The sequence below is a fragment of the Lycorma delicatula genome, chromosome 7, assembly GCF_047948215.1.
Source record: "Lycorma delicatula isolate Av1 chromosome 7, ASM4794821v1, whole genome shotgun sequence".
Taxonomy (NCBI): Eukaryota; Metazoa; Arthropoda; class Insecta; order Hemiptera; family Fulgoridae; genus Lycorma; species Lycorma delicatula.
This window is the reverse complement of record NC_134461.1, coordinates 143,566,539-143,589,794: the sequence shown is the minus strand read 5'-3', so window position 1 is coordinate 143,589,794 and position 23,256 is coordinate 143,566,539. Positions and strand designations below refer to the sequence as shown.

Sequence of the window (23,256 nt, the reverse complement as noted above, 5' to 3'; positions counted from 1 at the left end):
ATAAAGGTGAAGTAGAAGCCTTATTTCAAATGAGGCTGTTAGTATGTTGAAGTGAAAGGATAAAAGGGATGTCATAAAGATTCCTTAATATTAATCATGTTTATTCCTAATAAATACGGGGGGTGAAACCCTTACACCAGAGCCTATGATAAAATATAATCAGTTTGTAGGATATATTGCTCATTTAGATCATATAGCAGTTTATTACTCTATTGAAAGGAAAATGCTTAAATGGTACAAAAAAGCATATTCATATGTGCCATCTGATCCTAATTAACAGCATTAATTTTTGTTTTTAAAAACAAATCAAAATTGTTTAATAAAATTCTGTGATTCCATAATTAGATCTCTAACCTAACATCAGATAATCCTGAATATCAACATCAAGATGCTGTTCTTTCCCAATGAAATAGTACTGCTGCTCTTCAACACATGTCATAAGTTTTCCTACTTAAAGGAGGAAGAGGGTGCCCCAAAAAAAAAAAATCAGGATATGTGCAGGTAAAAAGAACCACAAAGACAATACATCCCATTGCCCACTTTATTCTGCATTACCATCCTTATGTTTGAATAAGTGCTTTGAAGAATATCAGAAAAGTAAAAACACTTTATTATAAAAGATAAAAATTAAAAAAGGGGAAGTTCCATCAGACTTCAAAAAGAAAACAATAAGAATACACAAAGAAAACAAGAGCAGATAAATGAGAAGAATACAGAAAAATTAGCTTAACTAGTCATGCATAAAAAATCTTAACCAGAATTCAGTACAGAAGAATTGAGAGGAGAATGGAAGAAGTGTTAGATCAATTTGGTTTCAGGAAAAGTATAGGGACAAAGGAAGCAATTTTAACGCTCCGATTAATAGTAGAAGGAAGATTAAAGAAAAACAAACCAATATACTTTGCATTTATAGACCTAGAAAAGGCATTCAATAATGTAGACTGGAATGCAATGTTCAGCATTTAAAAAAAAATTAGGGTTCAAGTACAGAGATAGAAGAACAATTACAGGAACACTTACAGAAACATTTACAGGAACCAAACAGCAACAGTAATAATTGAAGACCATAAGAAAGAACCTGTAATAAAAAAGGGAGTCTGACAAGGATGTTCCCTATCCCTGTTACTTTTTAATCTTTACATAGCTGTTGAAGATGTAAAAGAACAATTTAGATTAGGAGTAACAGTACAAGGTGAAAAGATAAATATGCTACGATTTGCTGATGATATAGTAATTCTAACTCAGAGTAAAAAAGATTTTGAAGAAACAATGAATGGCATGGATGAAGACCTACACAAGAACTACCACATGAATATAAACAAGAACAAAATGAAAGTAATGAAATGTAATAGAAATAATGTAGATGAACCATTGAATATAGAAATAGGAAGAGAAAAGATTACAGAAATAGAAAAATTTTGTTATTTGGGAAGTAGAATTACTAAAGATGGATGAAGCAGAATTGATATAAAATGCTGAATAGCACAGGCGAAATGAGCCTTCATTCAAAAATATAATTTGTATACATCAAAAATGAATTTCAATGTCAGGAAAACATTTTTGAAAGTATATGTTTTGAGTGTAACTTTATGTAGAAGTGAAACTTGGAGTATCGGAGTACCTGAGAATAAAAGATTAGAAGCTTTTGAAATGTGGTGCTATAAGAGAATGTAAAAATCAGATGGGTGGATAAAGTGACAAATGAAGAGGTGTTGCGGCAAACTGATGAAGAAAGAAGTATTTGGAAAAACATAGTTAAAAAAGGAGACAGACTTATAGGCCACATATTATGGCATCCTGGAATAGTTGCTTTAATATTGGAGGGACAGGTAGAAGGGAAAAATTGTGCAGGCATGTAACATCTGGTATAAACAACAATTTGTAACCTAACAATTTGTAAAACAAATTATTAGGGATGTAGGATGTAGGGGGTATACCAAAATGAAACGACTGGTACTAGACAGGGAATCTTGAAGAGCTGCATCAAAGTAGTCAAATGACTGAAGGCAAAAAATATAAAAGAATATTACTTAGCTTTTGGTATTTTTATTTCATTTATGCTATTTCAATTTGTTACGATGAAATTAATTATTTTTTCAATTTAGTCTTTCTGTTATTAATGTTATACTTTTATAATTGTAATTTATTATAATATACATTATTTTAAGATTACTATTTCAATGGTTTGTTAAAAAAATAAATGTACATATCAAAGACAGAAGTAAAAAAACCATTTACCACCAAGAGTTCAGAATTCAATAATGATTATTTTTTTCTAATAGCGCTTTCAAGGTTTTCCCTCATCATCAGTTAAACTTTTTCTTCTAAATCACACATTAAATTCAAACCATTAAAATTATAACATATAAAAATATGTAGTCATAAATATTAAAAAATTAAATATTTTTTTATTATGTGGTTAGCCACACATACAGTACTGTACTGTGAGTACACTAGAGAGTGTAATTTGGAAGAAAAAATAATAATTTTTCTTTTCTGTTTTTGGTGAGCAAAAAACGCTACGGCGTTATCATCACCCGGAATAAAATTGTATAAAAGAAAATAAATAGTAAAAAAAATACTAACTACTAATATCATAGATAAAAATTTATTTAAAAACACTTCAACTAATATCACAGCTGTAAAAATAAAATTAAACATCAACTTAAAATTTAACTAAAAATAAAAAGAGTTTAAAGAAGTCTGAAGGGTGTAAAGGGCCCCAACTTGGATAACAGGAAGACTAAAAAAAGTAACATAAAAAACTAAACTTAGGTTAAAAACTAAAATATTTAAAAAGCTAAAACTTATAATGAATAACACAGACAAAATATCACAAAAAAACTTATAACTAATATCAATAAAAAACGTATAACTAATATCACAGTGGGAAACTTAACAAGGTATCATTTATTTAAAAGGAAAAAAATAAATAAAATTTAAATAAAACTCAATAAATTTACTGAAGTCCGAGAGGGATTTCGAAAAGGGTCCCATCATGAATAAAAAAAAAATAAAAATTAAATGAACAGAAAAACAAAAACATTAAATAATTCTTCAGTACTAGAATAAAAAATATATACCACAATTTTAAATTTTGTGTAAAACAAAAACACTTCATAAAAATAGCAACACCCAGTCTAAAATTTCCTTATTATTGCCCAAAATTTGGTGAACATTGTTATGTAATTTAAATTTACAACGCAAAGCCGCATAACATATTCAATCCACAAGTATGTGGCGCATAGTCAGGCGGCAGTTGCATTGTGCTCATAGGGGTGCATGTCCTGCTGACATCAGGTATTCGTGTGTGACTCTGGTACGTCCTAACTGCAATCGACAGAGGACCACTTCCTCACTACAAATTTTTCTGCATGAGGAGTCCCACGGCAACACAGAATCTTTAATGTGCCAGAGATTGTTATCAATAGTAGCCTTGCCACTTTACATGAAGAGACTGTTTTATACAATTAATAAAGTCAGAAGTACCAACACAAGTGGTGAAAGGAGGTTGATTACAAGCGTCTTTAGCAGTGGAATCTGTACGTTCATTACCTGGAATTCCCAGGTGGCTAGCAATTACAACAGAAACTCACTTGTGCATTGCAATGGTTTAACTGAGTGATTAAATTATAAATTTCAGTGACTAAAGGATGTCTAGAGTAGAAATAAGGATATGACTGTATTTTGAATCAACAACATTCAATGCCTTATTGATAGCATACAGTTCAGCACTAAATATACCTGTAATATTAAGCAGAATAAACATATAGATTCTGCTATTAAGAATAAATACGCATCCAATGGTATCATTCAATTTTGATCCATCTGTGTATATTATTGCATCTGAGATTATTTTTGAGAGAATATGGTGAAAACTTTGTTGAAAGACAACAGGTGATGTTGATTGTTTCTTGTATATGGTAAGATCAAAAATAAAATTTATACAGTTAATTCTCCATGCAGGATATGAACAGGGATATGTTGGAAAATAGAAGGTATGTCAACATTTAAAAGCTGTAGTAACCGCCGGGTATGTACACCCATAGGTGAATATAATGTGGATGGTCTTCATATCTTTGTAAATTAGGATTTGCAAGAACTGCGATTAAAGCCGGGTGATTCAGCTGCCCTTAAAGACGGCCAAATTAAGATGCTAGTTGTCACATCTATCCCAAAGTGATGTTTCACTGCCTTCAACAATTACGCTAGTGACAGGGCTTGATCTAAAAGCACCTGTAGCAAACTGGAATAAAGCATGATTTACAGCATCTAACATCTTCAGCGCAATATTATGCAGTGAAGAGTAGCGATACAATCATAATCTAAGCGGAACGAACTAAGGGATAATATAAAATCGCAGCACATATAATCGATCGGCTCCCCAATTGGTGTTGCTAAGGACTTGCAGAATATCTAAAAGTTTGGAACATTTTTTTAAATTTTTTGATGTGTTTGATCCAAGTAAGGCAGCTATAAAAAAATAAACCTAAAAACCTAATATCGGGAGATAAGAAGCATTATCAAATTCTGTAGTCTTGTGGTAAACAATTTTTATACTTTACTTTTTTTCTTTGAGGTATAGAGTACAGATGGGAATATGGACAAATACAGTAACAAAAGAATTGTTTTTACTAAGTTAAATGTGTGTATATATATATGTATGTGTTTTTTTTTGAGAATTCAAATAATTCATCAACATATTGACCACTGTGCTAAATAAATTCAAAAATAACAACTTAACCACCAAAACATAGTAACAGAAAAAACTAATACAGTTGACTTTTACAAGATCCCGCATCAATTGGTACAACATTTTATAATTGCATCAAACAAATCATTCCAGTAATGGCAGTGGAGTTGTTTTTTACCAATTCTGTGATTACTAATGTGTTTTTGAATACATATATATATATAATTTAATAAAATAAATGAAAATATTATGTGCAGCAATTATAGTTAATTATCTCTAACCTTTAATTAATATATAAGAAGTATATTATATTTAATATGACTATGACAGTTGTTTGCCAGTCATTGGTATGATTATGAACACCAGCAACTACATGAACATGGTAGTCCATTATTAAAAAAATATATAAAAAATAAAAACAACAATGAAATGTATTTTTATTTCAATTTAAATGTCTCTTAACTGAAAAATATAAAAGATATACAAGATAAAAAAAGTCATACCTCATATGTTAAGTTTTTATTTTTTGTTTTGGACAGTGTTGAAGTGTTAATTATCTTTTCAAAAGGATGAGTAACAAAAGGTGCTTAATAACTATGATTTAAAAATGTAATATTTTATAGTGTATGATACTGCTATTTTATTTCAATGACTACTTTTATAGCCCATCCCCTACTAATGTCTGACAAAATAACTAATAAGATTTCTTATAGAAACAATGAATCTTTTTCTAAATAGGGTAAAATTTTAGTTTATTATTGCGATTCATAATTACTTTTAAGCAATACTTATTAGATTTGTTGCTGAATGTGCACTGACCTTGAAATCCAGCTATTGCTTGTGAACTTACAATAATAGCCAGGCTTAATTTATCTTAACAATTAGTTACAAACTGATCACTGATATATTTTATTACTGATTTCAGTTCTTTGTACTCTTGGCTATTAAACTTCAATACTGGACTTTTACTAATACTAGATGACTTATTGTCTTTAGTTACCAAATAATTTGGAATGAAAACAATACATTTCAATGAAACTGAAAATAAAGAAACAGTCTTGACTGAAACTTGAGCAACTGATGGCCACGTAATTTCACATTTGTTAACAGCAAAAACCAACTGAAATATTTGCTCACTCTTAATAATTTTAATGAATATTCCTAGTAAATTATTACACCTTTATCTATTATAACGAATTAAACTTTCACTGGCCTTATATGATACCCCTACTGGCATTTCATTTAGTGTCAAGTAATTGATATAAACTATATAAATTTTATGTTTGTATAAGCAAAAATCTATTATCTGTAGCATCTACGGAGGTGGCACAACCTATGACTCTATGCTGCTGTGTCCACATCCATAGCATGTATCAGATTATATAACTGCACTATACAGCAAATCATTAAGTTTGTGTATATTTAATTTTAAAATTGTATAAAAAATTCCATAAATAAAAATATGATAAAGAGATTAATTACCAGTATATAATTTGTGTATGTTGAGCTGCATAGATTGAAAAAAAATACAGAATAACAAACTGTAAATTAAAATTTGTTAAACTTCTTGAGTTTGATTTGCCAGTTATTAAAACAAATAAAAACACTTTTATAAATTTTCAAAAAATTGGCACTTACTATGTAGCCATTTCAGTTCCAATGGAACCATCTTCAGCAGTAACAATCAGTATTATTATTACTGCATTACATCCAAGTGTACCTACTAAAAAATGTATAGAGACTGGCTGTGACTTCATATAACTAGAGGATGAAAAAAATTAATGAGTACTTATTACTTACTGAGTTACGCATTAAACAGAGTACATTCCAATTTGGTAATGAGTATTACAAACAAATAAATGGAACAGTTACAGAAAACCTGTTATCAGGTTTTTTGGCTAATGTATTCATGAATTATACTGAGTATACTGCGAAAATAAATTTCAATATTTTCCACGTTTTTGAAAAAAATACGTAGATGACATTCTGGCAATATTTGATACTCAGTATAACTTGGAAATCTTTATACAAAAAAGATTTCATAATCTTCAACATACGCAAGAAATTTTCAAAAAAACAATTGCAACGCAAAAAGCACTGCAACCAGCAGGGAAAGAAATGTATTAAAATAACGCACCATTCACCAATAGCAATAGAATCAAAGGTATTCTTAACATAATAACTTCAATGTAATAATTAAAACTAACAACTAACAAAAAATTAAAAATTGCCCTTGGAAATGCAAAAGATACAATAGAGAAAGAAATATATAGGACAAACTAAAAAAATTAAACACCAGAATAAATGAACACAAAAGGTATATAAATAACAGAAAAACGGATAAGTCAGGAATAGCCAACCATATTTTAGAAATGGGTCACATTTTCAATTCAACTGTAAAATAACTGAAAATGTCCACAAGCCGCAAGAGTTAGATGCATGGAAATTATATTTCATTAAAAATACTGAAAATATCATAAACAGAGAAGCTGAACCAATAAGAAGTAAATTGTTGGATAAAATAATTTTAGATAGTTTTATGAAATAATTGAATTAATAGCTTTAGGTTATAATAAATAAATGCTACCAAGACTTTAGTTTGATTATTGTTATCTATATAGAAATGATTGAATATAATTGTTTACTATTCTTATTATCTAAATTTAAATGAATGTATCACTATCTCTACAGATATGTTTGAATATAACTGTTTAGTTTTTGTATTATCTAAATTTAAACCAATCTAATCACCTCACTTTCTGGTTTAGTATAACAACTTTCACCAATTTGTATTCAAAACCCCAATCAACGCTTACCTATCTTCCAGCAACTTTTCTTCAACCTTGCCCTCAGTAACATTCTCCTTTCCTTATTTCAATAATACTGCTGGCTGCTACTGAAGATGGTTCCATTGGAACTGAAATTGCTATATAATTTTATATAAAATAAAGTACCAATTTTTGAAAAAAATGATAAAAGTGTTTTTAAACAATAAGTTGTTCCTAAGTTGTTAGGAACAACTTATTGTAATAAATAATATTAAAAGTATAAATAAACTTAAAAGTAATAAATAATATTAACATGGATAAAATTAAAACTACTTTCATAAGAAAATCTCATTCATGTTACCAATAGTACTACGCAAGAAGGTTTAGATATTGTACCATTCATATTAGTTGCATCCATTAATATGTAGACTATGAATTAAAAAAAATCTTTTTAAATTGTTGGGTTAGCCATTCTTGAGTCAAAGATATATAAAATAAGGAACATATAAGTAATTTTCCCTACTTTCACAACTCCATAGTATTATTTTTCTTGTCAGTTACATATGAAAGAAAATTCATATCACTTTATCAAGTATCTATCAATGAATTGTATTAAGATAATATATCATGTTTTATTGTCTGAAAACCTTAAGAATGTACTTGCATGCTTTTCAATTCAAATTAATAATCACGTAAGTTTTATAAGTATTTTCATATGTGATAAGGTTAGTTTGGCTACACTACTGCTATTATCAGCTGATGAACAATGCCTAGACAATACTAAATATGTATATACTACTAAAAAAAATAAAAGCACATTGGTATAAGCTCTTGGTATAAAATTAATATCCAGTTCCCTTGCCAAATTATAGTGGTAGTAGCAAATGGGAAGAAGAGTTGTTTGAAAAGAGTGAAAGGTTGAGATTGTTGGGCAGCAGATAGTGCTAGAAAACTGTCGGTAGAAAGTGAATTCTTTAACTTCAAAGTCTGTAAATGTATAGGCAAGTAATATTAATATCTTACTAGGTAAGAATTTCTTCTCAGAAGATCCTTCACTACCTATAGCTATGAATAGAAATACTGTAATTACAGCATACATTTTCTGATATAGATGATATTCCTGGACTGCTGTTTTACAATTAACAGTAGATTTAAGGCCAAAACAACCGGCAAGTTGGAAACAACATCAATTACATTGACAGTACTGAAATAAACCTGGTTTGGCCTCATCTACATTTGCCAAGTTTTTTAATCCTATAAATATTACAGTATATGTATTTTACTAAAGTAATGATATAAATCAAATTTAAGTTAAATTTTTACTTATAGTTAACTCTAAAAGTTATCACATTTTAAATTTATTAAGACTAATCACAAGTAAAAGAGATTCATATATCAAAATTTGATATTAAAACTAATTTTAATGAAAGTGGAATGTAAACAAACTTTAATAATCTTTTAATAATAAGATTTATTTAAATTTAAAATGCATTTGTTTATTTTAAAAGATATATAACATTTCGGGAAAACTGATTAAGATAATCACTAAAATACGTTCTAATGGATCAGAAAATATAAAAAAATTATATAAATATCGAATCAATAGATATTTCTCATCAGTAATTTATTAAAAAATCTTTAATTATAATGAGAATTATCATAAAATGAAAGCTTAACACAAGCTTTCTTTTTGCACGCAAATAACCAGTTAAAAAAAACAAGAAAGAAAAACATAAAAATATATTAAACCAAATAAAATGCTGATACAAGCCAGTGAACTAGAAGTGCATTCTATTTTGCAAAATAAAATACAAAATAATCAAAGATCATTCTATTTTAAGACAAAAATATTATCTTCTTTGATGTTCTCTATAAATCTGTTTATTACTAGTTGTATAATAAATATTGGTGTCCTGTTTTACAAAAATAATATGTCAGTATTGGGATGTACCAGCATTTTTTCCTCCTTTTAATTGGATTACAGGTTGCTGCTCTTCAGCTGTACAAAGAACTTTGTAGATTGTCATCTTTAAATGCTTACTTAGTTGTTATTACAGTCATTTTTATCTTCTGCAAAGTTTCTGTAAGATGTTTATGTTAAAAAAAAAAAAATTAACTGTTAGTGGCAATATTTGATTGTGTAATGTTTTAGAAGAGCTGTCTTATGTTATATAACAATTAGAGACTGTAAATATGTTATAAAATAAGTAGAAAGGCCTTGTTTTAATCAAAGTTGGAGCTTTGCAGATGAAAGTGTTGCTAATGTGTTTTATTTGGTTTGTATGCCACAGTAGCAAGCTCATAAGCAAATAGAAGTATAGAATTGTTAAATCCTTGTCAATGTGATTCAACTCAGTAAATTCAAGCAGTAACTCTGGTTTGATCTTTTTTGGTGACAGTAATACCGTACTCTTTCCATAGTTCTTGAAACATAGGTGTGCTTACAAAGCAATTAACCGTACTTTTATTATAATGACTACTTTTATAATCCCACCCCTACTAATGTTTGACAAAATAACTGATAAGATTTCTTATAGAAACAATGATTATCATTCTAGATGGGGCACAGCTTTAGTTTATTATTGCAATTCATAATTATTTTTAAGCAATACTTATTAAATTTATTGCTAAATGTTCACTGACCTTGAAATCCAGCTATTGCTTGTGAACTTACAATAATAGCCAGGCTTAATTATTTTAACAATTTGTTACAAACTGATCTCAGATATATTTTATTACTGATTTCAGTTGATCGTACTCTTAAATATTAAACCTCAAACAATTTATTTTATTTTTTTAAGGCAAACAACCAAATAGGTTATTACCACTTCAAAAATCAGAGCAATAGAATGCTGCACGGCTTCAAATGATGAAAAACTGCAGTAAAATCTTAAGAAGAGACTACATGGTCATAAATAACAAAATGTAGTACACAAATAACATAACATTAAAATATATAATAATGAATCACAAACAATTAAATCAATTCGTACAATGCAACAAACAAATAACACTGCAGGCAAAGAGTGTAGGATGAATCTGCAAAGACTCCCACTAACCAAAAAAAAAACTTTTAAAATCCAAACGTGAAATCTATCTCACAGAAAAGAAATAACAGGATAGTCATAAAAAACATTAATTTAAAACAACAATTAATGATATGAACTGCAACTAATTATGGAAGAAGTGAGAATTGAAGATATCCCCCTCAACATGAAAAGGAGTATGAAAATAAATGAAAACTAAAATAAAAGTCTACTTCATGAAGTGAATTTTTTTTTTTTTAAATTTGTTTCCACAGAAAGAACGAGCATCCAATTAAACTTACAACCTCTCCCTCACCTAAGATAAATATTGCAAAAGCAATTTAACACCTTACAGAATGTTCATTACATTTTTTGATTTGTCCAAAGACAACTTTATCTAAACTATACTGAGAAGTAAACAACTTAAGTGCCTGCTAATGATCCATATCAATATTTCTTGTTGGGCCTATTCTAATGTGGAAGATGGTAGGTATTATTTATTTTTTTATTCCCATTTTCTTGATTCAAGCATTGTGTCTTCAAAACAAAACTATTTTTTCCTAATAATTCTGATTCATCTGGAGTTATAATAAATATATCTAAAACTGTTATCAGTAGCATATTTCTGGAGGTTGCTAAAAAAATTGTGTACAGATGATGTACATATTTTTTTAATCTTCTTGTTGCATTATCCAATTTTTTCTCTTCTTTTTACTTCCAGTAATTTATAATTTGTGAGATTCATAACCTTCAAGAATAAAAGATTCATTCATCTGTGTCATCAGAGTTTAAAATACTTTCTGTATTATTTTCTTCTGAGTCACCTCCTCTTCATCAAATTCTTAAAAATTAAAGACAATTCATTTACTGTCACCTATGGCTGCCATGATGCTGAAATAAACATGGTAATATAACGTTTTAAAATTTGTATATCTCGACGTAAATTTTATTTAGTGAATATGACAATGAATTGATTTTTTACATGTCTTAGTAGGCCTATACAACAAAATATAACTAATACCTACTTAAAAATTATAAACAAAAAGAGTACTGTACATAAGTCTACTAACATAAAATTATCATAAAGACTTACCATATACAGAATTTTACATAAAAAAATTTCTGGAACTTTACAAGATGAAGGGTACATGCAAACAACTACTATGTAATTGCAAACTAATCCAACGAAAGCATTGTTGAAATGGGAGTGTCCAATGAGGCATGGGAGGGGAAAAAGTAGGACAAAGTGGATATTACACAAAAAAATGATGCATGGTTAGCTTTCTAAGGTTAGTATAATAACAATATTTATTTACGCTAGTAATAGATAAAGTGTTCAACTGAAAAAATCTACATCATTGATTTTATTGTAAAATTAAAAGATATTAAATTAATTAAAAATGTATAAAACTGACAGTTCAATGGCAACAACAGCATCAGCTCCTTCCAGACGATGATCAAGATGTGTGACACTGCCACATAATATAGTAGCTTCAAGAGGGAATTTTCGTTCATTGAAATAATCACTCAAGAATGGATGCAAACGATAACTATATTCTTGAAGAACTTTTTTATCAATATCTATTTCAATTATTTTCTCTATACCATCAATATCTTTTAAAAATTTAAAAAAACCCAATTCAGAACATCCGATATCTATGACCTAAATAAAAGAAAAAAAATAAAGAAATAAAATAAAGAAAAATAGGTAATATGAAATTTATATAATCTTCTAAATAAAATTCCTGAAATCTTTGCTTCACGAAAGAAAAACCTATTATAAGAAATCCTGTACTTTTTGACAGAGAAAAAATAACTGAAATAATAAATATTCAAAAAGTATAAAAAAGGATATGTTAAAAACGTAATAATAATAATAATAGGCAAAGCTACAAACATACATTAAGGCTAACAATACATAGGGGTCAATCCATTTGAAGTGACTTAAGGGTGGTTTGCTTGACCAATTAAAAAAAAAAAGTGAAACTTATCCACCTTTTTCCTACATGTTTCAGGACCTTAAAACTATTTTTTTAATTTTTTAATTTAATCCGTTTACCTGTGGCGGCTATTTTTGTTATGGTATCACACCTATTTTGTGACTGTAAGGCTTTACAGAAAAAATCATAACTAAAAAAACTATTGGCCCTGGAAGGATGAAATAAAAAGAAATTTAATCATACTTTCTCAAGGTAAAAGACTGGACCAGTGTTTATTTACCTATCTCTCTTCTTTCTATGAGAAAATTACCATTAAAGTTGAATATGAAAACTGTGAAATTTCACTTTTGGTAATTTTTGTTCAAGATGCAGGGATGATATACACAGTTTGAATTATTTTTTTATATGTTAGTAGTTTTACCATAAATAATATTAATGGTGGTATACTTACCCCTAAATTTTTATGAATTTTAAAACTAATTTTTTTTTTAAATTCAAATTTTGGCTTCAAATAATTCTGATGGGGCTGGTGATAAAAATCTCAAATTTGCACAACTTACAGTGTTTTTGTAAGATGTCTATGCCAAATAAAAACATTTCTTGTGTATTGTAGTAATAAAAAAGTTATAACCTCTCAAAAATCATGAAAACCCTGTTAAAAGGGATACCATTTTTAGTCACTAAATAAGTGCTCCAAGGGGGTTTCTTGTCTTCTTGGCACTTTATACTTATTACTGAAGTTGAAACAGATTTTTCTGAACCATTAAACTGCAGTGTTCATGTTATAACAGGCGCTTGAAGTCACTTTCAGTCAGAAAAATTCATGTTGCAACATGCTTATTTATGCTTATTGCATCATTTAGCTTTACAGTTGCAGACTGGTCAGTCTGACATTAGTCAGTAACCTGTTCACATCTTTACTGAGTGTCTCAAATTTCATCCTGTGTTTGGAAGTGTTTATTAAATATAACTTTTACTTAATAATATTAATTTGCAAATTTTAATATCAGTTAAATTTTTACATTATTTTCAAGTAATTTCACATAAAACAACGCCAATAGAACCCATTAAAATTTGTGAATTTAGTAATGAAGACCAACAACTTATATTTTTACATGTTAATTCACATCTCACTAGTTGTTTGTAAATGAAGAAAACATTTTTGTCAAAATTCAGTCACCTGTATGGACAGTTCTGTTGTGAGAACTCATAAAAAACTGTTAAGAAAAACTTAAGACGAACAACATTAGAGCAAGCTCTTAAAGAATGCATTTTTCCAAATTTAAATTTAGTTCCTGGAAAGTCTCTTTATGTTAACCGTTTCAAAAGTATTTTTTCTCAGCAGAACAAAGAACTATATGAATGCTAAGACCAAGTGGAATACATTGCCCTACATCACAATATTGAACTACTGAATGCTGCTTGTAGCATCTTGGGTGTTATCACCTCCATGAAAATTGAAAAAAATTAAGCATGGATCAAAGGCCATCAGCATTAAAATTTAAATAAATAAGGTATCTGAAAAATTAAAAAGGAATCTTGAATTGTGTTTTGACTCAAAGTTTCTGAAAATGAAAATCAGGCTCAATTTTCTTCACATGAATATGATGGCCTTATTTAAAACTAAAAGAAAAATGTGTTATTGTTTCTAAAGAAGATAAGGTTAAAATTATCAGTTTAATTCCCCAATCTTGGACCAGATCTATGAGTTCAAAGTGTCTGAGCATTTGGTTAGACTTACTAGATCATTAAATTACAACCTATAATTAATAATTTAAAAAAAAAATTGATAAATACTGAAAACATCAAGTTCAACAACATAGAGGTTAAATATAAAAAATGTAAAGTGCAAAGAAGACAAGAAACCCCCTTGGAGCTCTTATTTAGTGACTAAAAATGGTATCCCTTTTAACAATTTTTTCATGATTTTTGAGGGGTTATAACTTTTTTATTACGATAATACCCAAGAAATCTTTTTATTTGGTACAGATATCTTATAAAAACACTAAGTTGTGAAAATTTGAGATTTTTATCACCAGCCCCATCAGAATTATTTGAAGCCAAAATTTGAATTTAAAAAAAAAATTAGTTTTAAAATTTATAAAAATTTAGGGGTAAGTATACCACCACTAATATTATTTATGGTAAAACTACTAACATATAAAAAAATAATTCAAACTGTGTATGCCATCCCTGCATCTTGAACAAAAATTACCAAAAGTGAAATTTCACAGTTTTCATATTCAACTTTAATGGTAATTTTCTCATAGAAAAAAGAGAGATAGGTAAATAAACCACTGGACCAATCTTTTACCTTGAGAAAGTATGATTAAATTGCTTTTTTGTTTTATCCTTCCAGGACCAATAGTTTTATGATCCTGAAATATGTAGGATACATGTGAGTTTCAATTTTTTTGAATTGGTCAAGCAACCAGTTTGTGTTTTTTTGGGACATGCGACACTTCAAATGGATTGACCCATAGGTAATAGTTATTAGCAATTTTTACAAGAGAAGTACCACCATGGCTTTTACTAACGATAAGCACAAGATTGGATCTCTCTTATGGAAAAATAAAATGAATCCTGCATTTAACAGGAATTTTCATCAACCATCAGTAGCAATTAAGGATATATAAAAATTTATACTGATTGTTCTAAAACTGAACAGAGTGTTGGATGCTCTATATATATAAATGGAGAAACCCATTCATGGAAACTGCCAGATATGGTAACAAGATTAAATAAAAACAAGACAAAAATTTTAACAAAACTTTTTTAGTCAATTTTTTTAATGGTAATTAAAAATGTTTCTTCTAATAAGGAAAATTTAAACAATTTCATTTAAGTATAGGGAAATGTCAAAACAAAGCCTTCAGATTGTCGTAAACAGCTATAAACATTACCTTTCAATCAATACCTGATTGCCACTTCAAAATATGGACATTTAGAAATTAAAAAATATCAGTTTCCCAATATCTTGACAGGTCAGCCCTGTTGTATTAGCTTAGTCTCAGCCATTTGCTGACTGAAAAACTGTTCTTATTAGATCCTGAGAGTTTAACATGCATTAAAAAAATACAAATTCCAAAATATGAACTCTGTTACATTGAGAGAAAATTTAGTTATAGGTAAATTTATAGCCAAATTAGGCAGAATGTAAAGTGATCAAAATTATAAATTAATCAAATATGAGAAAATGACATATCCATATTTAATGAGGAAAACTGAATTTCATGACAAAGGTTCTTTTGGATTATCCACTTTTCTCATTGAATTAAAGCAAAATGTACAAAATAGATACACAAAACTAGATTAGATGAACCAATTTAGATATTAAACAGCTCATTTTCTCAAATATCTTTCTAACATGAAGAAATTGTGATTGAAAATCACGGGGACAAAGTATGCAGCTTTCTTGATTACAATCTGAAGAAGACAAGAAAAGGTAAATGGGAAAGTGGTGTTGATATTTCTGGATTTATATATAAAGAGAGGACACAATGAATTTCTTTAATCATTTTGTTACTAATGATAAAATATAAATCTCATTCAACTTCTTAAAATCAGTGTTTCTCAGCCTGAGGGATAATGAAATAGCCTACAACTATAGACGTAAACTATTCGAAATCACTTTATGAGAAAAAAAAATCATTTATTATTACAAACATTTTACTTACATTTAAAAGTAAAAATGAAAAGAAATGGGATGATTGCATTTGTTTTTCATTAAAAAGTTTCTCCATAAATGTATATATTAGAAATGCACTAAAGCAAATTGTTTTCAAGTAGTAAAAGACAATTCCTATATTTATTTTTAGTGCAAACATAGATGAAAAAACCCTTTTCATAGAAGTAAGATATGGCAAAAAGGATTAATATTTTCAAATCTTCTGTGACTAAATTTCCATCTTCACATTGATGAGCAAGCCAAATCTTAATCTTCAGACATGAATTGTATTTGTAATGCTTTATTAGCAGATTTAGATAAGGTGGTTGTGAATCTCAACTGGTAACTTAGCAGCTGCAACATTTTCACTGAATGGATTCAGAACCTATCTCTTTGAGAAATCATTTTAATTTTTTGGAAAATACTCTGCCAACTGAATTTTTAGCTCATACAAATGCATCTTCATGCTATCCAAACTGTGGTGAGTAGTGTATTCTTTATCCAAATTTTTCTCAATATAATTGGAAGCGAGTGGAAACATATCAACAAAAGTTTTGTTTTGAGGATGAATAATACAGATATTAATTTTCTAAATGAAAGCATGAACTTTGTCTGTCATTAATAAAATGTTTTTATCACATCCTTGTTAATTCACATTCACGCCATTTAAATGCGAAAATACATTAGCTACGTAAGGCAACAGCAACCTATACTCATTATTCTGTAAAAACACTGGTAATGACGTTTGTTTATCCTGGAAAAATATTATTACATCTTGCAATTCCAATAACTGGGTTAAAACTTTCCCCTGCGATAACCATCTGATTTCTGTATGGAAAGGAAGAGTTCTTCTTTTTGTCCACTTCATCGCATAATTTAGTGAACAGCCTATTCTGTAATGGTCAACTTAATAGAATTAAACATCTTTAGAGCTTTAGAAAGAATATGTTTGAAATTTTCTGGCTTTTTTTTGGGGCTAGAGCAAGTCTGTGAAGGAAGCAGTGCATCCATTCTCCCCTTGGTAAGACAATCTTTTATTTTTTCAGAAATCCATTGTGTTCTTTCCTGTTATCGCCTTTGCATCATCACTACCATATTGCAACACATTTTGTCCAATATATGTTATAGTTTTTAGTAGCTTCATAAAAAACATCAAAAATACATTGTCCTGTTGCATCATTTACAAAACAACACATTTTTTTTTATTTGTAACTATTGCATTCATATCTCACAAAATATAAGAACTGAGAAATGTTTGCCACATCTGTTGATTCATCAAATTGAATACTAAAAAATTCACTTGAATTCACATGCTGAATTACCTGAACACCAGCAGCCATGTCATTGATTTTCCTCGATACTATGTCATTAGAAAGTGGAATTGTTTTTATATTTTTTTGGCTTCTTCCATGCCTAATTAAAACACTGACCAATAGCAAATTGCAGCAAGCAATATGAGGTTTTCTGCAATTGTATGGGGTTTGGACATCTTTGCTACTATAATGCTATGAGATAAGATGCTTAAGTGCACTTTTATCAGTATAGCATGATTTTACAAATAGAAGCTTGTTGATTTCTTAAACTATGTAATTTTCTTTAATAAAAGTGCAACGGATTTTTAACAACACAATGTGGTTTTCCATCCAATGAGGTAAAACCACAATTTAAATAATAGTCATTTTACAATCTTGTCTTTTCACCAATCGATTCACTGGATGTAGATGGTTCTCTTTGTTTTTTCACAAATTTATCCACTTTGCATAAGAATTTAAATGAAAAAAAGAAAAAAAAAACAGTCAAACTGTTTGACTGAACACTAAACAACTGAAACCTCAGTTGTTATTTTCAATGAAATTATGCTTTAAAAACTTAAGTAACGCACCAGATGCAAACTTTGCATTCAAAACTAAACTGAAGTACTGCAATCCCTTAAGTCTCTTTTATACTGCTCAGAGCATGACATGTTAAAACATATATGCATGTTGGAACATGATGCTCTCACAGTGAATATTTTGCAAGCAGACCAAATTACAGGGAGTAAGTATACATCAAGTTGGATCCTGTTATCTGATCATGTTTGTACACTTCATACATGCATGCTCATACCAGTTCCTATCAACACAGCTGAATAATTTTAACTAGGCTTCATTAGGTAGGGGTTAGAAAGTTGTGAAATATTCATTATATATATTTTTTACTTTTTGGGGATCATGGAGCTATTAAAGTAATTGTCAATCAAGCATAATTTAGAAAGTTCTTCAAAAATCATTAATATCAATTAAATTATAACCTCATAGAAAGCAATTGTGAACATTTGCAGATACCAGAAATGTTTTTTTAGGTTTTAATCAACAATAAATTCAGAGGCTTACTGTGAAACAAGTAGGTCAAAACAAAACTAATACTGCAACCTTTGTCAAATAATAATTTTTGTTTCATATATCTGCAATAACAAGAAGACTACTTCAAAAATATTGCAAATAATTATTTAAGTACACAAAAACCTTTAACTACCAGCAGATTATTTGTTTTCTAAATTAAACAATCTTAGGTGGCAAATGTTTCAAAATGATAGGTAAAAAAACCATAGCTGAAAATGGTTGAGAAACTAGCAACTTAATAACAAACAAGATTAAAAGATAAAATAAATATTTAAATTTAAACAAACAGTATATACAGAATTTTATTTTTGTAAGATTATCTTTTTATTTGTACTCTGAAAGTTAAAGAAAATAACATACAATGTAATACTACTAATTAACACTAATTCTTTTACTATTAAATAATGTTATAACTTTATCAATAAAAATTTGAAATTTAGAATATGTTAATTCTTTTTAAAATCTAGGCATCAACTGCCTCAAAAATGCCATTAAATACCACCTATAAAATTACAGATAAAGGAGCGATGTAAAAGCTCCCAGAATATAATATACTATTAACATATTATTTTAATACATATTTAACATGTAGGTGATTGTACCATAAACTTTTTAAACCAGAAACTATTCAAATATAACTGCTCATTATAAAAACTATGTTACAACTAATAAAGGGACTGATTATATGTTTCCTTAAATTAAAAAAAAAATTAAGTGCATTTCATACTTTTATTTTATATTCCAATCTAAACTGTACATGTACAACATTAATGGCTGTATTCATCTCTGTCACTCAGATAACACTAATTTTAATTTTCTCAACCTGCTCTGTATTTTTAGAGCCTTATTCATTTTTTCTCTCTGTCTTACACAGTAAGAGCAATTTTGGTACTTATGAATTAACGCCATTGCAGCTACAGCTTTATTTAAAAACAAAGTAGTCAATCGGATTTCGGCGGAAAATGGGTCGAAACAGATTCAAAACAGAATATAAATGGTTATTTATATTTATTTATTTTATAAATATAATTTAACCAAACTTAACCTACGCTCGCTAACCTTGACTAATTAACACCGTAATTTTTTGAGTATTTATTTAATAAATTCAGTAATTATTGCAATTTGATTACCTAAATAATAAATAATTGTAATTACTGAATTTATTAAATAAATACTCAAAAAATTACGGTGTTAATTAGTCAAGGTTAGCGAGCGTAGGTTAAGTTTGGTTAAATTATATTTATAAAATAAATATTTATTTATGTTAAACTCTATATCTGCCCATTTTCCACCGAAATCCGATTGACTGCTTTGTTTTTAAATAAAGCTGTAGCTGCGGTGGCGTTAATACGTAAGTACCGCAATTTCTAATGGACTAGCTAACAGACTATGCTAAATTGATAATTTTTGCAAGTGTGACAATTTGGCAATGTTGCACCCAGTTGGGTGGTAATGGTGGCTGGCTTAATGTTACAAGAATAGGCCCAATGAGAAAAACTGGGTTTCCTCCCACCAAAATCAAACATTCAACTTTGAAAATAAGAACGACACAAAAAACGAGAACTTTTAAAAATGCAACAAAAATTTATTGACAAAGACCTATTCATTACAATTAAAAAATTGTAAGGTAGATGGTATCCTCCTCTACATATGCACTCTGCCAATCTGCCATTGACATTCCTCATTGCTCGCTGCAACATCTGAGGTGGGATGTCACAAATTTAATCTTGAACAAATTGTTTCAATTCACCCAGTGTCTTTGGTTGACTCTAATAGACCACACTCTTTTAGGTGTGGTAAAAATCACAAACAGAAAAATCTGGTGATCTTGGGGGCCAGGATATGTCACCGAATTTTGAGATATCACAGTTATTGAATAATTCTCGCACAGCTGCCATTGCTTGCCTTGCAGTATGCAATGTTACACCATTTTGTTGAAAGTAGGCTTCGTGCTGGTATGGGAAATTGTTCAATGTAGGTGTAACAAAAGTTGCAGCACGTGAATATATCAATCCGAAATGACAGCTGTCATTATCACTCCTTGTTTTTGAAAATGTATGGTCCGATGACCTCATGTAGCAAAACTGCACACTATACAGTTATCTTGTTGCTGAGTAAAGGGCGTTCATGAACTTCAATGGGGTTGTCTGCCCACTAACAATAGTTCTGCTTATTTATGTGTCTCATCTGACATTCACAGTTTGTCCAGAAATTCTTTGACTAATGTTTGCCATAATTTTTTGACAAAATCATAGCGGAACTGGTGATCGTTCTCCTTCAGTTCTTGTATTCAGTAACTTTTAAGGATGAAATGAAGAATTTGGTAAACACTCTCTTGGGACAACCCGACCACAGATGCTTGTTTATGAATTGAATATCATGAGCTCTGTATGACTGAAATGCATACAGCCTCAATATTGTGTGGAGTATGAACACTTCTTGGTCGTCCTGTCAATTTCTTTTTCAGAGCCAATCCAGTCTCTTCAAAGTTTCTAATCCATGTTTTTATTGCGCGTTTTAATGAAACACACCCCAAATTGTAATGCAGTCGGAACCCCCTCTGTATACCTTCCAAACTATTGTTGGTTTTGTAAAATATTCTAATGGTGAAAGCATGGTGATTGTTCCACTGCTCTATGATGACTGGGTAGCTAGACTGCATCTGCATAAAACAGTGCTGCCAAATGTAAATGACTGCCACTACACATTTCAAAAGGTCCCGTTTTTTGTGTCACCTTCTATATAGATCACTACTGTTGGCATTCTTTGAATTTGCCATGCAACCTAGTTGTTATGAGATTTACTAGCAGCTAAATATTCATGTTTTTTTTTCAATTTTGACTTGTCTGAAGTTTAAAATAATTGTTTGAAATAAATGAGTTATGCATTTGGCAATACTCTTCATACTATTCTGTACATCCTTAAATATTATTCCATTTAATAGCTAAGCAGTGTGATGTGTAGTTTAGATAATGTAAAGTTTATAGTTTTTATAATGTAAATAATATTTATACAACTAAGTTTTAATGAAGTAGTACACAGAGCTGTTTGTTTTGAGAATGTTCATGTTTTAGTTTGAGTAATAAGATTAAATATCAACTGCTCTCCAATTAAAATCTTTTAAGTATTGTTTTGGCACAATTTCATAATATACCTACAATAAATTGTTAGTGCATTTTCATGCATAAAAACTGAAAACTATAAAATATATCAAAATTTAAAATAATCAAAATAATATACAAAAATAACCAAACATCATTACAACATTAATGACTACAGCACAGGCACAAAAAAACAAAATACGTTAGTTATACAATAGTATTAGCATTGTATAACAACTAATCTGTAGATTAGTTTAAAACAATTACTCATTTATAACAAAATAATGGTTAATTTTAATAAAAGTAAAATAATTATACAAGTACATTGTCTTGCTATTTTGCAGGTTGTTTTTAACTACTTATGTGAAGAATTATACAAATCCTAACCTACTGATCAATAAGTATGTAGGTAATCCTAACCTACTTATCAATATTTAGAATCATATATTGGTGTTCCAAACAGCTTCTATCCTATGTTTCTTATCTGCTATATTACCTTCCCACTTAAATAATAAATACACCAATAAATTATGTTAAATCACAATCATAATTATAAATATATTTCACTGTTTTAATGTCACAAACAAAACATAACATAAAATTTGGTTAGTACTTTACAAGACACAAACTACCCAAACGAAGTCGTATTTTTTAAGGCAAATTCTTAATTCTAAACAGAGATGTACCTTGCTTAAAAAAAATGAATAGTTTAACGAATAAAACTAATGAAATTTATGCATGCATTTATGTAAATGATTAACATTAACCGATGAAAATATATACCACAATAAAAATAAATAAATAAATATATTCCATCATAGTCACTTTTCTGTGAAAGTTAATATTTAATAAGATAGCCTACCTTCTTTATCTGTCCATTCCAACGTTCATGGCGTAGAATATTGCTAACTGTGAGGTATCTCTGAATGTAAACCGGTGGACAAAATCGTATTTTTTTTGTATCAAAATCGTAAAGTGCTTTTTCAAACTCTCCATAAGATTCAAAATCATTTTTTAGGTTATTGCTTTGTGACGAGTCGTTTACCACAGGGCTATGTTCACTGGCAGGACAGTTTAAAAATCGTTTAGTATGTTTTAATGAATAGCTAACATCAACATCGCATTCCTCAGCAGAATCTGTATTACTTTGATTAGGCTCTGGTAATACTTGATTTCTATTTACAAAGAAAGACCATAAATATTCACCGCAAATGTAAAGAACATGAATCAGTATTATCATATTTAAACTGAAGACTATTTGTATGGTACATGAAATAATTAAAATGAGTGAACAAAAATTTTGATGACAAAAGCTTTGTATTGAAGGAAAGCATGAACTCATAAGTAACTACATCTTGAAAATCATGTAATAGTGCAACAGATTCATTTTGTTGTGATACTATCAATTGCCAACTTAAGTATTAAATTAGTTTGATTTGTGAATAAATAGGAATAATTCTATATTTAATAAAAGTTACCAAAATGGGAAACATTGGAATATATGTTATAAAAAAAATAATAAAATATCATTATTGCAAAGCATACCTATAATGTACTATATCATTTTTTATGTTGGCTATTATAAAGCCAGTCCAGTCACATGACGAACTTTCTAAATACAGTACGATAAGCCGTGGGCTACAACTTTTTTTTTTTTACAAAGTTGTATTAAAAACGGCA

General features: G+C 28.9%; 1 protein-coding gene across 2 annotated transcripts in view; it reads right to left on the bottom strand.

Moving 5' to 3' along the window:
• Nucleotides 1-22,992, bottom strand: part of Hen1 (Hen1 methyltransferase) — a 51,206-nt gene extending 28,214 nt beyond the window's left edge. The window contains exons 1-2 of one of the 2 annotated variants that reach the window (XM_075371839.1): nt 22,439-22,992; nt 11,903-12,150 (exon numbers count right to left, since the gene is read on the bottom strand). In XM_075371839.1, coding sequence (XP_075227954.1) covers nt 11,903-12,150; nt 22,439-22,918 — 728 coding nt within the window. In that variant the 5' untranslated portion in view covers nt 22,919-22,992. The remainder of the gene's footprint in view (nt 1-11,902; nt 12,151-22,438) is intronic. The other variant, XM_075371840.1, reaches the window with a different exon arrangement.
• Nucleotides 22,993-23,256: the final 264 nt, after the last annotated feature.